General features: G+C 27.3%; 1 protein-coding gene across 2 annotated transcripts in view; it reads left to right on the top strand.

The window, feature by feature from the left end:
* The first annotated feature begins 292 nt into the window (after window positions 1–292).
* LOC100199482 (uncharacterized) overlaps window positions 293–16,436 on the top strand; it is a 23,977-nt gene continuing 7,833 nt past the window's right edge. The window contains exons 1-8 of one of the 2 annotated variants that reach the window (XM_065793503.1): window positions 293–416; window positions 596–824; window positions 2,656–3,319; window positions 3,551–3,774; window positions 8,564–8,734; window positions 15,130–15,362; window positions 15,432–15,728; window positions 15,815–16,436. In XM_065793503.1, the coding sequence (XP_065649575.1) occupies window positions 596–824; window positions 2,656–3,319; window positions 3,551–3,774; window positions 8,564–8,734; window positions 15,130–15,362; window positions 15,432–15,728; window positions 15,815–16,436 (2,440 nt within the window). In that variant the 5' untranslated portion in view covers window positions 293–416. Of the gene's footprint in view, window positions 417–595; window positions 825–2,655; window positions 3,320–3,550; window positions 3,775–7,239; window positions 7,399–8,563; window positions 8,735–15,129; window positions 15,363–15,431; window positions 15,729–15,814 lie in introns of those variants that run through there. The other variant, XM_065793504.1, reaches the window with a different exon arrangement.

A 16,436-nucleotide genomic window follows, 5' to 3' on the forward strand; every position in this document is an offset into this window, starting at 1 on the left:
ATATTGAGGACACCTCCTCAGTATTTGTATTTTTATCTAAGTAAAAATAAGACAAGAGGAGCATTCGAAATTCATTCAATTCAAAAAAAAAAGTTCTTTATTATTATTAAACTATGAACAAATATAATGCTGCAAAAGTACGCGTATCAAGAAAATTTAAAATCAAAACATTTTTAAATTGCGCCACCGTAATTGGCACGCTTTAAAAGAATGCAAATTATTATTTACCCTTAAAAACGTCAATTTTGCTATTGCAAGGTTCAAACAACCAATTTCAAACAACCAATCGTATTTTAAACATTATTTCTATTCCCTTGATAATTATATGAGATATTTTTGGTAAAAAAAAGTTATAAGCACAATTTTTTTAAATAAACATTTTTAAAAATTGGCGAGTCAGGTCCGTCGAATCAAAGGTATATCCATTGTTACGTTAAGTTAAAAAATTTTATTTTCCAAATATTTTTCCTGTGACTCTATCTAGCAACATATTCAATAAAATTTTGTTTATATATATATATATATATATATATATATATATATATATATATATATATATATATATATATATATATATATATATATACATATGCAGATGGTTTTGTTAATTGTGCAACAATGCTGGATTTATATGATTGTTTACATTCTTTCTACGAATGCAACACCTCAAGCAACACAGTTTTCATCAAACGATCTTAACAACTATTTAGAAGACTCTATAGCTCAATACCGTTTAAATGTGCATAAAAAGCTACAACAGAGTAGGAGACGCTCAAAAAGAGAGATTCATATTAATGACTTTTTACATTCAAGTAACAACAACGGTAAGAAAAATTTTGAACAAATTACATTTTTTGTATTTTGTTTGCTTAACTATGTTCGGAAAGCCTTTTTATAGTTTTTGTATAAATTGGAAGTGGAACTAAGCATATAGGTGTGAATTCTTTGGGTTTTGTATAACTGGGATTTTGAAAACCTACAAATATTTTGGACGTTACAAGCATATTTCTTTCACAAGTTATTACATACTATTTATAGTATGTAATAACTTGTGATATATACTTGTGAGCATAGGGAAAGTTTGGGCATAGCGGATTTCTTTATTTTTTAAATTGAGCAAAAGTTAAAATATGTATTTTATTTTTTTCAAGGCAAAAGGATTGAGATATATGTCCTTCATGATAACAAATCACTAAAACCCAAATATTTATTATCTAACGGCTCACAGAAAGATTTAAAGTGATTTTTGTTATGTTATTCACTGTGCCCCAGTACTGGGGCACAGTGAATAAATGAATACAGCCGTGAATTAATGACAGTGAATAAAGGCATAGGCAAATAACTTTGAGTAAAGACACATACTTTTATTCTCTGAGTAAAGACACATACTTTTATTAATTAGATTAGTATGAAATCGAAAAAATAGACATTTTGAAAATTGAGATGAAAAAAAAAAGAATTTATTGATAACAAAACTTATAAAAATATTAAAATATTAAAAAATTATTCAAATATAATTATTCATAACTTACAACTAATGAATTCATTTTCATCTAGTTTGTTTGTTAAAAATGCATGAGTTTAATCTTTAAGATCATTAATGGGGCATAGTGAATGAACTTATTTACTGTACCCCGATTCACTTTGCCCCACCATAACAAATCAAGTTTAAGTCTAATTTCTTAGAAAAATGAGTGTTATTAAAAGAAAAGCTAAACTACTACAAGGAAGCATATCAATAATTCGAATGAAAAACTTTTGAAATTATTTCAACCATGATCTCCATAACAAACATAGGGACGGTAGGAAAATTTATTTTAATTTGCTAAAAACAAAAATTACCTACCAAAACCGGTAGTCAAAAATTATGTGGTATCAACTATAGATAAAGATGGCTGATATATGACTACATTATCAAGATGAAAAAAATCCTAATCTTTGATAAAATGTCTTTTATTCACTATGCCCCTCGATCCGCTGTACCCCAACTTACCCTACGTTCGATAAATTTTTAAAGCATTTTCTAAATGTACTTTTCTCGTTTTTTTTTTATTCTTTGTTAAGATGTATTTGATAATAACAACCCAACGGGCACAGACGTCCATGTGACGTCTATACGACGCGTCGTATAAACGATATAATAATAGACGATATAAAAGATGTTGAACAAGTTAACTTTATTTTTAAGACATTAACCTTAACTTAAACCTATAAACCTTAAGAAATAAGCCTTCCAAGCGGGCACGGAACTTCCTACGGACATATGACGTTCACAAGACGTCGCGACGTCTTGTGAACATCACATGTCCGTAGGACGAAACGAAGTTTCATTAAATAAAGGCATTTTTTTGAAATTGGCGATTATGCCTCCCATCCCACTTTAAAACCCGAGTCTTCGGCTATGGGTACTCCGCAGGTTATATTTAATAAACTGACGTGATCATTTTCATTTCCATAATATTCAGTTTTAATAATTTCATAATATTCAATTTTTTGAGGGAGAACTTTATGATCAATTCTATCAAAATATTTTGATAGATTTAGGCTTGAAATATTAAACATGTCTTTAAATTATGTTTTAATTTGAATTTTTTTTTAATTTGGTACAAAATCAATAAGTCGTAGAAAACCATTTTTTTTTGTTGCAAAATTTAGCGTATGAAGTACAATTACAAAATATTATACCTATTCAATCTGTACCTACAATTTACCCTATGAAGTTAACCCCGTTTGTGATAAAAAACCAAATTCATCTTGCTGTAGTAAACTTTAAATCAGACAATGAAAAATATTCGTCATTATCTTCAATCTATTATATGAACGAATCGAGTCAGCCAAGCAAGTTTCAGTTATTGCAAAATTTTTCAACGTCTGGTGGTGTACACTTTGAGTTTGCTGATTTTGGTAGTGAAAAGTATGCTATATTTCTCGACTCAATCGGTGATCAAAGCTGGTTAAAAGAAAGTGTATATAAAAAGTCATTTTCAATTTATCAGTATTTGCCACAAGAAAGTGCACTTCGTCCTTTTCAATACAAAAGTAAAATCCTTGCTCTAGGTGGAAAATCTGTAAAGGTATTTTTGAGACAAGGAATTCCTTTTTTTGTTACCGCAAATTCATTTTATGATAATGGTTTACGGTATCAAGTAAAGTCCACACTTCATGCAAAAACAACCAAAGGATTTGAATTAATTCAAGAGTTTGATACAATGTCAGCTCAGGATGTTGAAGTTATTACGATTAATGATGAACGTTTTATTTTATTTGTTAATCACCAAGACAACAGTGGAAATGTTGATATATACTCTTCAGTATACAAGTACGTTAATGATATTTTTAATTTTTGAACTAGTAATAGGCAAGTTTAATTAAATCCTTAGTATAAACATCACACTAGAGTGTTTATATTACTCTTTAAAATATATATTTCTTTTAAATATATTTTTATAAATATATATACATACTTCGTAGAATCAAATATTTTGAAATAAAATGTTGTGCAGCAAGCTGAATATTTTTTGTTATTACTTTAAAACTTTATTTAATTTAGAGAGCGTTCCGCAATTGAATACAACGGTATTGACGGACCATTTGCATTATACCAAAGTATTTTAACTCATGGCGCTAAGGATTTTGAGTACTTTATGTTCGAAGGCAATCATTACTTAGCTGTTGCGAATGAATATACAAAAATTACAAGTGTAGATATGGTTACCCAAGATTCAGTAACTACAACTTTGTACGATATTGATTCGGTCATATACTGGTGGACAGGTACTTATCTATATTTTTTAAAATGCTTGATTTAATTTTAGTATATTTTAACTAGAGACCTTATTGTGACCTTGGGGCAAACTTTCATGTTTTTAAATATTTTATCAGAAAAATCAAAATATTTTTTTGATAATTTGCTGAGTGTTTATGTGTTTTTATATAAAAAAATAAAAATAAAAAGTTTTTTTATATTTAAATAAGTAAAAAACAATTTTTTTTTTTTAAGGCCCATTTCACCTGTTTAAGATTCACTAAGAAGAATGATTTATATTCAAAAATTTGAATTATAGATCAAAATATTAAATATGAAGTTTGACACTATTGAAATTAAAACAGTTAGTTACGATAACTTGTATATAAATAAAATCTTACAGTTAGTTACAATAATTTATAAAGCTTCTTTAAATCCTCTTAAAAAATTATGAAAACTATGCTTCTACTATAATTGTGCTTAGTTTAAGTTTATAATTTCTTTAAATTATAAAGTAAGTTAGTTGTTTAAAAAAATTATAAATTTTTATAATATTAAAACTGAAATCAGTAAATATTTTCATGTCTATTTTTTTAATTTGATATTAATTCTGATTTTAGGAATTGAAACTTAAAAAATATTTCTCTTTCACGGATACATTAGTGCCGGGCAGTCATAAAGTTTCTAAAACAATAAAAAAATTGTATAATTTAATTTATACTTTATTTGTTTATTTTAATTTATATAGTATTTGAACAAAACCACTTAACAATTGCTACATTACATAATTTCACCCAATAAATTTTGGCTTTAACATTTCTAGTATTCCGTTCTGTCAATTTTTGCGGCAAAATTTATTTATTTTAAAAATTTAATTTGTTTATTATTATTTATCTAGTATGTAAATATATTTATAAAGTTAATACTATAAAATAATATTAATAAAATTTATAAAATAATATTACAACATTTATAAAATATTGTTATAAAATTTATTTAATTTCTTTTATATTTAAAAAGTTTAATTTATTTTATATATAAATAACAATGTTAACGACACCGGGCCAAGTGTCTCACAATTTTTTGATGGCATATCTGAGTTTCAGTTAAAGATAATGAATTAACTAAAAGCACAACCAATTGAGCGAAAAATGTGATTCTCTTACTCCGTATGGTATCAATCAATTATATATCATCTAAAAACGTTATTTAAAAACACTAATAATAAAAAATCTTAAGTAATAATGTCGGCAAAGCTTTTGTAAAAAATAAAACAAGTAAGCATAAAAGAACTAAAAGCGACAGGATCAAAATTTTTTAATGTTTTTCAGATCTTAAACCTCTAACACTTTTCACGTTTGACGTTCGGCGGAGTACTTTTTTGTTTTACATTCAGATACGTAGTTTGTAGGCGTTCGATCAATCAATGTATTCTGAAAAATGTTCTAACAGTCAAGATCATTCACAATTAGTTTAAAAATAATCTAAAGTAAATATTTAACAAAACTGACATAAAAATAATAATAATAACAAATTAGAAACAATAATAATAACAAAATTAAAATAACAATATACTAACAATAAATTAATTAGATATTTAAACCCGAATTAATCGTATAAACAAGATCAAACAAAGTTTAAAAAATAGTGATATAAATAAGAAAATCGTGTCATTTTCCAGGGGCCGTATTCTCATCTCTCCGTTAAGCTTAACGGAGCTTTTGTCTGAAATTTCATCACAATATTTTTAAGTAAAGAAATGACGAAAATTTATATAAATTCGTTAAAATAAAACTTATACCAAAATTAAACATTTATGTTTGAAAAATTATAATTTTAAATAAATTTTTTATTAATGTAATTTAAAAAAATTTTTTGACTAACGCTCCGTTAAGCTTAACGGAGAGATGAGAATACGGCCCCTGGTGGCTTAAATCATTAAAAAACATAAACATCATTTAATTTTTACATTGGTTTTTTACATGATTTTCAATTTTAACCGAACAGACAATAATCTGTTTTGTTAAATTAAATCTATAAGAGTTTATTAAATATTTTTTTAATAACCAAGGTTATTTTATAGGTAGTAATGGAAAATCCTATTATTATTACAACTAATATTTGGATGCTAATTATAACCAGTCAGTTATTAGCATCCTTAATATGTAACATCTGGCAATTAAACAATATTTAATATCGTTTAATGCAGTTAACTGATTAGCATTTTTTTATTAGCATTTTTTGATTGATATATAGTAGTACTTCTATATATCAATCTATACTGCTATATATCAATCACTAATACTGTCAATCAAAAAATACTAATTTCATCAGCTGCATAATGTTTCTAATTTATAGGAAAGATAATTGCTTTAATATTTGTTTGACATTTATTTCTATATCTAGATATTAAATTGTTACAACAAATTATTAACCAATTATTATTTTAACTAATTATTATATTAACTCTGTGTAGTCTTCTCGTGTCGTTATTTCAATCTCTATTAAGTTTAACGTTACGGCTTTTAAGTGAGAATTCCTCGTGCAGAATTAGTCAATTAGGGAACACTTAAGCAATCATTTTCCGTGTAGTTCTCAAAAGGGAATTACTTATTCCGCAATCGCTTGTCATTATTCTGAAAATTATTGTCTTTAGGGATCGATTGCGTAACAACCGTTAGAAGTTGCAATATTCGGAACATGTATTTAGTTTATAGGTGTTCTTAACCATACAAATTGTGTTGCTTTTAGTTGCTTTTCCTGTACTGAATTTTTTAAAGCTGTCTAATGCTATAAGTAAATAGCAGTTTTATCTTTAAGTAAAAGATTAGGATTCGGAACACTTTAAGTTTAAAGTTGTCCTTTGTCTGAAAAAGGTGTTCATTGTTTATATACAGTAGAATCCCGTTAACTTGGACTTTTTTTTTTAGTTTTAGTTTTAGTTTTTTTCTACTTCTGAACATATTTTGTTTTTTTCATTTGACCATCCAAACAATGTTTGCTTTGGCATGTCATATTTCTTTGATATAGATACAGATGATTCTCCTTTGTTGAGTTCTTTTAGTATTATGTTTTTTTGTGCTTTTGTTGTTACCTTGCTTTTAGAAGTCTTTAACATTTTTAATAAATAAAATTTAATCAAAATTTAACGATTCGAAGATATTAGTGAAAATGTTTAGTTACGTTTAATTACATTTGACGAAATGGTATTTTATTTTCAAGCGTGCTAATTTTGGAACTTTTAATCAAGTATTGGAAGTTTTGTTATTATATGCACTAAGGGGTTGTCCATAAAGTACGTACGCTTTCTCCCCTTCCCCCGCATTTCGCCATACGCTTTTTTGAGTACCCTCTACCCCCCTAAAAGTACCTACGCTTTTAACCTACCAACCGAACATTTTATAATATTTTTTTAAATTTAGTTTCTCCATACTTTTATAATTGACCTACGCCCCCCTCCCCATCTCATATCTCCATTTGGAGACAACCTCTTCCTTTCCGAGCGTACGTACTTTATGGACGATCCCTTATATGCAGTTCAAAATAAAAGTCCTAGTTAAGCGAAGTTTTATGCCAAAGGGACCCCAAAACACATTATGAGTTAGCGAATGGTCCGCCTTAACCAGGATACGACTGAAGCGAATGATTTTACAGTAAGTTGATTTCGGGAATTAAAAATCCGTCCGACTTAATAAAAGTCCAACTTATCCAGGGTCCGAGTTTCTACTGTATTGCCATTATTGTAATATTATTGTGATCAGCCCTCCTTAATTTTGCTGCATTGATAGTTAATTTTAATATCATCTATTCAACACTTTATTGGCATAAATAAAATAAATAATTAAAAGATTATAACAAAATACAGTCTGACCAAAAAAGATGTCCAAAACCATTTTGAGTTAATTATAATAAAACATCAGCCTTAATAGTCGTTTTAAAATGGTAAATAACAGCATTAAATGTTTAAAGAAGTTTAAAGTTAAAAGCTAAACACACAGTATAATTTTTCTAGCAAAATTTGTATTATGATTTTGATTCATCAACGTCAAAAACTGATAAGTTTTTGTTTCATTTTATCATTTTTAATGTTTCTACATTTATAAAAAGCATTTTAAAAATTTCTGCATTTATGATAAGCATTAAGTCTTCTTTTTTCTTAAGTGTTATTTTGTTAATTTGTGGTAACCAAACAAATAAGACTTTAGATTTTCTATTTTAGTAAAATGCTTTTCTTAAAATTGATTTCTCCTCAGTAAATTGTGTACTAAATTTTTAAAGGCTTTAAGTGTTTTTGTCTTGTGGTCGTGAAATTTGATTTTAACATACTAAAATTGCTCTTTGAAACTCAGGAGACTCCCACTAAATAGGAAAGACTTGAAAGATATGGATCTATTTTTAAGATACAAATTTAATTACATCAATCAATATCGCTCAATTAATACAGTTACCCACTGTAAATGAATGCAAAACTCAATTAGTTAAGTCAAAAAAGTTATACAAAGGCATAACTGATTTTAGAATTACTAAAGTTATTCAAGTTGTGTAAAAAAAAAAAAAATTTAAATAATAAAAAATTTTTCAATAACTTAATTGAAATTATAATCCCAATAATGATTTAACTTTAACTATTAGTTGAATGTCAAGTGAATATAGTTTACACCAAACTTTTGTTGTTGTGAAAAAAGAAAACTAGTTTTATACTTAAGAATTTATTTCACATAGTGTGTCAAATAGCATTCTGGATATATTTATTGGTAGTTTTGAATATGTAAAAATTTTAGTAAAAAATATTTTAACAAAAACTTTTAAATTTTTTAGGAAAAATTTGGGTAGAATGGCAGCGTATACCTACTCAAGGTGCTGTAAAATGGACATACTTTCAGGCAGAGTATGGAGAGCCAATGTTAGTTGTAGCAAACTCTAAATCTCAAGCAGTTATTTACACATATGATCCTTTACGTGGGATTTTTAAACCAACTCAATTGCAAGGTAATGGTTTATTTAAATGTATTACTTTTTTATGAACTGAGTACCAAGAAAGGGTGGCCAGAGTTTCTTCTTTTTTTTTTCTTTTTTTTTTTCGTAGAAGAATGCAGTTAAAAATTTATTAAGTTTAAGCACTGTACTCTCCCACTTAAAAGAGTATTTTGTTTAGCCAAACCAAAAAAATGCAATACACTCATGTAAAAAAAGAATTTGCTTATTCAAGCAGTTGTTATTATTTATCATATTTTCCTTATTTGCAGTTTACAGTTTGTTTTTTAATAAATCTACTATCAACTGCTTTTTTGATCAATAACTCTCTTCTTAGAAGCCAGGTAACTCCCAACCTTGCTTTCATGTAACTCTATACCTAAACAATGGTTACTTGTAGTCTTGTAGTGAGTTCATTAAAATAAAAAGTGTCCAAGTTATTTTTAATAAAACTTTGAGTAATGTTTTAATACTTTTTTTTTTACAGTTATAAAACTGTAAACAATTAACATGATTTTTTTAAAAATAAAAAAACAATTATTTATCATAAATTATTGTGAAAAAAATACAAAATCTGAAGTTAAAAAAGTGACTATTGTTGTTGAACTCAAGCTTTCTACTGGCACATTAGAGGATCAAGAACCATGGGTAGAGAGAAACACGCAACTGGTGTGTTTTTAAATATTTTCTTCAAGCTAATCAGCCTTAATGTATGCATGATAAAACATTAAGAATTATGAAGAAATATTTTATAAGATTTTTATATGGTCTAGTGTTTCTATCATTTGTTTCACTCGAATCGCTGCTCTTTTAAACTTAAGTAGTCTGTCATTTTTTTAACAATTCTTATAGCTTCTTCCCAACTAGTTGTTATTGGCCTAATTCTTTTGATTCATCGACACCAAAAACTCATAAGTTTTAGTTTCATTTTGTTATTTTTAATGTTTTTACAATTATAAAAAGCATTATAAAAATTTCTGCATTTATGAAAAGCATTAAGGCTCCTTTTTTCGCAAGTGTTATTTTGTTTATTTGTGGTAACCAAACAACTAAAATCTTAGGTTTTCTATTTTAGCAACATGCTTTTCTTAAAATTAACTTCTCTTAAGTAAATTGTGTACTAAATTTTTAAAGGCTTTAAGTGTTTTTGTCTTGTGGTCGTGAAGTTTAATTTGCTATGAATGTTAAAGTTATAAATTATATATCTTTTTATATTATATATATTATAAGATATATTATATCTTTTTGTATTTAAAAACAAACTGAAAAAACAAAAAAAAAATCATTAGAAAGGAATTATATTCAAAAATAGCTTTATCAACCAATCCTCACATTTGATCATAAAAATCTGACATTCCAAACAACATTTTCAAATTTCTGCAAAAATAATTATTTTGTGGTTGTTGGTGCAACTTGAAGTGGTAGTAATCTATATGCTTGTTTGCATTGCTTATAGTAAAGGTATTACATGTTTACCATAAGAAACTTGAATTGTATATAGTTTACAAAACATAAAGGGCTTACAAGAAAAGTTAAAAAAAGGTGGCAAATAATGAGCAAGGAACAAATAGAAAGCAATTAGGTGACCTAATTGTTTAAATTGTCAGATAAAGATGAGCAATTTTTATATATAAACATATTATAAAAAATCTTATCTAAAATGATTGGATTTTAGGCTTTATGAGCTTTGAATTAAGTCCAGAATGAAAGTAAAAACTTTATTAAATTCCACATGCCGATAAATAGAACTGGTTAGCATACCTTTTTAACCTTAATATCATTTTATTTTCAGCCTATACCTAAAATTTGGTAGTTATTTTACAATGTTGAAAATGTATATTTTACAATATGAATTTTTTAAATATAATGTACATCTTATATCTTATAGTGATTTTAATCCTTATTTAAAATTTTTTTTTTACAATAAATATATTCTTAAATGTATTTCAATTGTTTTGTACAAATCTTTTTTCCTAAATAATTTTCCTTAAAAGCTTCAGATGTTAAGTTCTTAGAAACTCTCTAAAACATTTTTATATAATATTCAGAAATTTGCAAAAAAAAAAAGTTGAAGCAATTTTTTACTTTATTTTCCATGTAATGTAAGTTAAATGGTATTTTTAATAATTAGTTTGCCCTCTTTTGGCCAGACTCAAAACTTTTTAGCTTATTTTATTCTTTAGATTAACAGCTTTCATTCTGAATAAAAGCTGTTAGTCTAAAGAATAAAATAAGCTAAAAAGTTTTGAGTCTGGTCAAAAGAGGGCAAACTAATTACTAAAAATACCATTTAACTTACATTACATGGAAAATAAGGTAAACCCTTGCTTTAACTTTTTTTTTTTTTTGCAAATTTCTGCAAATCAGTAAAGCAATTTTATTAGAAAATTTCACAAGATATTGAAAATTCTATACCAATTTAAAAAATATTAAAAAATTTGTGACCGGTTGACCGGTTAAGGAAAATAAACTGTTTTTTTTTTATGCTACATATTTAACTTACCATACATTTAACATCACATACATTACTGAGTGATTATTATCATGGATATTTTATATCTATTTTTAGGAGTTAGAATTACGTAACAAAAAAGTTGCAAGAGTATTGAACTCATTCATTGAAAATAATTAATAAAGGAAATTTAAAAAAACTGGTAGCACTCTTTCTGAGTAATTTTTCATAATATTTATGAAAGTTATCAAATCGAAAACAGTTTTTCAGTAAGACCAAAAGCAATTTTAAAAAATTATTTTAGTATTACAACTTTATTAACACTTATTTGGGTCATTTAAATAAGAAAATCTTTGGTTTGTCAAAGTTTTTGCTTACACTTCTTACGTTTATGTGTATTGCCTTATTTCATTACATTGAATTTTAAAAAAGCTGCAAAGTATTTGTATTTAAATCTTTTAAGTATTTTTGACATAAAAACTGCTGTCACAGTTTAAGAGGGGGATGAGGTTTAGGTATATGTGATAATAAAAAAGGTTCTAACAAATTTTCTTTATATATATATATATATATATGTTTTTTTTAATGTTATTTACCTCCTCAAGGCCGAGAAGGCCACTACAGATAAGGAGGCTACTTAATAGTGGTTTATAACCCTCTCCCAACTCTATAACTCCGAAACACGAACCTTGACGAACAAGGCCGCTGCGCGGAGAAACAAGTTGAGCACGGTACTACCAGGGACGTGGTGGGGATTGAACTCGGAACCTCTCGGAACTTATCGGAACCTTTCGCTTATGAAGCGAGCGCTTTACCACTACACCACTACCGCATCTATAAGGAGAATAGCAAATAAATCTTTTTTTTTTTTTTTAATGTCAAAATAAAAATATTTATATAATTCTTGTTTTTATTTATTTATGTATATTTAATATATGTTGACCAAAATATGAATACATAAACAAATAAAAAAAAATAATATAGATAATTTTAATTAACATTAAAAAAAAAGTAAAAGATTTTTTTCTAAGTTTTTCTAATATAAAAAGTTTCAGTAAGAACCTTGTCAAACCAACGCAACAAAATAAGAATTACTAAATGACGTAATTAATTGTTAAGAAAGCACCAGAACTTTAAATGCATGTTTTTTTAACTTATATTACAAATTTAAATAAAAAAATGTGCTTTAACTAAGCATCTTTATTCAAAACTTTAAATGTAAAAATGTAACATTTAATATTTTTTCGCATATATTTTAAAAACTTAAGTTTTTTTAACTATTTTAATTTTAGAAAAAACAAAACATAATCATGTTTTTATTAACTTAGGTTACATGGGACATGTTCGAACTTCTTTCTGTCTAGGTAATCCCAAATATGCTCAATTATATTCAAAGCTGGACTCTGGGGAGGCCAGGTCATCGATTCCAGTACTCCTTCCTCTGCCATTTTATTTAAACAATTTTTTGCCACTCGGGAACAATGTTTTGGGTCATTGTCCTGCTGCAGAACAAAATTATGACCTATTAGTCTCATACCGGATGATGCAGCATGGTGCCTTAGGATATCTACATAACGTTCCCTGGTGAGTCCCCCTCTATTTTGATCAAATCACCTAATTCAGATGAAGATAAACAGCCCCAAACTTGTAAAGAGTCTCCTCCGTGTTTAATAGTAGGGTTTAAACACTTGGGCTAATAGGCTTCTCCAATTCTTCTTCGAACATATTGGCGTCTTTTCATTCCAAAAGTTATGAATTTGGACTCATTGGTGTACAGAACCCGATTAAACATTTCCTGAGCCCAATCTTTGTGTTGTTTCACATATTTAAGTCGTTTTTCTTTATTGCCACGCTGTAATATTGGTTTTCAAATTGCAACACACCCTCTTAATCCCAAATTGAGTAGGTGTTGTCAAATACAAAAAGAGCTGACATTTTTCCCAGTTGCTGTTTTAATGTCCTTTGCCAACTTGGTTGATGCTTTTTTTCTATTTCCTAAAGAAAGGGTTTTTAAATATTTATTTTCATCTTTTGTTAGCTTAGGAGGTCTACCACTTTTCTTTCTATCTTCAAGGAAGCCAGTTTCTCTAAACTTTTTAATGATTTCTGTAACAGTAGTTCAAATATCCTGTTTTAGATGTAGTTATTATGACACATCGTTTTAATAAATAAAAAAACAATTCCCTCATGTTCCCTCAAAATATTATTAAACTTAAGTACGCTTTAAAATTTTTTAATGATGTACCAATTATTTGGCATCGCCTTAATTGGCTACTTTTTGCACAAATGGAATCGGCCTTTTTTTATTAATTTACCGATTTTCCAACCGATGGCATTTTAATCTTTTTATCCTGCATTATGATAATAGTTAAATAATAAATAAACTAAACTTTATGCATTACTTAGATTTTTTTGAGAATTTGTTTATTTTGACTTTGTTTACAGATAAGTTTGTTTATTCTTAAGATGATGTTTATAAGTAGGCTTACCATATGTCCCGTTTTGACTGGGATTGTCCTAGTTTTATGCCATTTGTCCCAGTGTCCCAACGGTTTTCTTCTTGTCCCGTTTTTGGGAAAAAATAAAATTTTTAAAATTTTTTTTATTTTCTGCGTTTTATTAAGAATTCAAAGTCCTATTTTAAATTATCTTAAAGAACGTTAACCGTTGACTTTATTAGTGTATGTGTATAAGAACCATGATTTTTTTGTTTCATATGTCAAAAAGAAGTTGCAAATTTACAAATGAACTTCAAAAAGATTATTCATTTGTGAAAAAAATTAGTGGTAAGGACAACAAAGTGCTTTGTTAACAAACCGTTGTTTAACAGAATTTTCTGTTACACATGGTGGACGAGCAGATATTAAAAGCCATATAAAGTGTGCCAAACACAAAGCTGGAGTTTCCACTGCGGTATGTTCTTCGTCTACTAAAGGATTTTTTAAAAATGATTGACCCAATGAAGGTAATTTAGTTATTGCAGCAAATGAGGCTACATTTGCCTTTCACCTAGCAATACATGATTTGAGCTTTAAAACATCTGACTGTAGTTCAAAACTAATCTCAAAGTTTTTTGAACTGTAATTTGGTGCTGCAAGAACCAAATGTCAAGCAATTTTTTTAAATGTACTGTCACCTTTATCTGTAAAAGAGCTACACGATGACTTACAGTAGACACATTTAGTATGTGTTTCTAAAGACACATCAAATAGAAAAGAAGTAAAACTATCACCAGTTGTTGTTAGGTATTTTTTACCACTGGACGGTGTCAAAGTAAAACTTCTGGATTTTAATCTGTTGATGGTGAAACATCTAAAACATTGACTGATAAGCTAATTTCAACATGCAGCATCATAAAGTTGATAAAAAATAGCTGCTTTTTGTTCTGACAAAATCCGCAAATAAATTATAATTAATTTTGAAATGGAATTTCAAAAGTATTTATAATTTATCTTTTTAAATTTTTTGAGATGTCAGTTTTCATGGCTGCTGTGCCAGCTTTATCTTGGCTTCATATGCTACAAAGAGCTGGAAGATGCTCTTGCATTTATTTTATAAAATAGTTATTTCTTATTAGTCTGATAATGTTTTATTGGTTTTAAAAAGCCAAAATAATTAGTAAAACTTTCTATTTATTTCAAGTTAGCATAATTTCTTTTTTAAAATGTTATAATAAGACTTATATATAAATTTTTCCCTGTCACACTGGCTTCTTTGTTTGATTTTTTCCTTAAGCTTAGCAATTTTTTCATGGCTTGTGATATTTTCAGAAATTATTTTAGTATAAAAATTGGCAAATTTGTAGATGGTCATTTTGGCACCTAATCTGCCTTAATTACCGTAAATTGTGTTATCTCCTATGAAATGAATCTAGATTTATTTTCTAAGACACAAAAATATAGATAAATAGTAATGTATTAAAATTATTCATTTTTAAAACAAGTGTAAATTTTTTTAGGCTTAAATCCTTTTCAATGGAACAGCTCTTTTATACCTAATGTGCGCTCGGTTATGCCCTTCAAGATGATGAATAACACATATCTTGCTGTTGCAAATTATGAAAAAAGTGCCCGGTCTGGATATAATATCTTTAAACTGCAGTTTAATCGTACTTCTGTACAAAGTCTTGAGCCAACTATTCCTGAAATTATCTCTAAGCTTTTAGAAAAAATGGAGAAAAATATGGAAGAGGTATTACTACATTAAAAATTTAATATTTTAATATTTACAAAGAAGTCCTCTTAAAATATTTATTTTCAGGTCAAAGAAAATCTCGCATCCATGCTCTCAAATGTTGTTGGGAAAATAATGACTAAGAGAAGTACTCAAAACATTACTTCAAAAGTCTACTTTGAAGAATTAGAAGTCAACACTATTTCTACATCAGAAGTATTTTATCAAAACAATATATCAAACAACCCCTCAGAATTGATTCACAAAGAAATATCAGAGCTTAAAGATTTGTTGAAAGAGCATACAAATAAAATTATTTTGTTACAAAAACAATTTAATGATGCAGTATTAATCAGTGAAAATGCTAATATTATAGGGAAAAAGGTAATTTTCTCTTATTATTTTTTTAAATCATTTTTATAGTAACGGATTTATAGTTAAATATATTGTTCTGAGTTTTTACCTTCTAGACCTTAGGAAATATGAAATCAAAGTATCTTGTCTCTAATTTAACATTTGTTAATGGTTATGTTGACGGAACTAATATTTCTAATCTAAAGATCAATTCATGGAGAAAATCTACAAACCAGAACATAACAGGTTGCTTTACATTCAAAAAACTGTCAGTTACAGGAAATCTGACAGTAAATGGAAAAATAAATGACATTTCTATCGATAACCTTATGACCACCAACACTGAACAAACTGTCACTGGTTCAAAGTCATTTTATAATGAATTTGTTGTTGCTTCAGATTTAACTCTAAAGAATTTTACACTAAATGGTTTAATGTTTCCAGATGATCTGATAAAAAGAAGTGGCGTTCAAACAATTAGTGGTTACAAGACTTTCAAGAACTTAGAATTCAATAAACCTGTCATTATTAATGCTTTAATTGATCAGGTGAACATCACTGATTTTAACATTAATAAAGTAACTACTTCTGGGGCACAAAATATAACACAAAAAGTGATTTTTCAAAATGGTTTTACTGTCACTTCTGATGTTATAATCAAAGGTTTAGTTGATGGAACAAATCTTGATAAAATAAAGGAAAACATTGAGGCTTCTATGGGTGACCAAATTATTCAGT

This window comes from Hydra vulgaris, chromosome 03 (assembly GCF_038396675.1).
Source record: "Hydra vulgaris chromosome 03, alternate assembly HydraT2T_AEP".
Classification (NCBI taxonomy): domain Eukaryota; kingdom Metazoa; phylum Cnidaria; class Hydrozoa; order Anthoathecata; family Hydridae; genus Hydra; species Hydra vulgaris.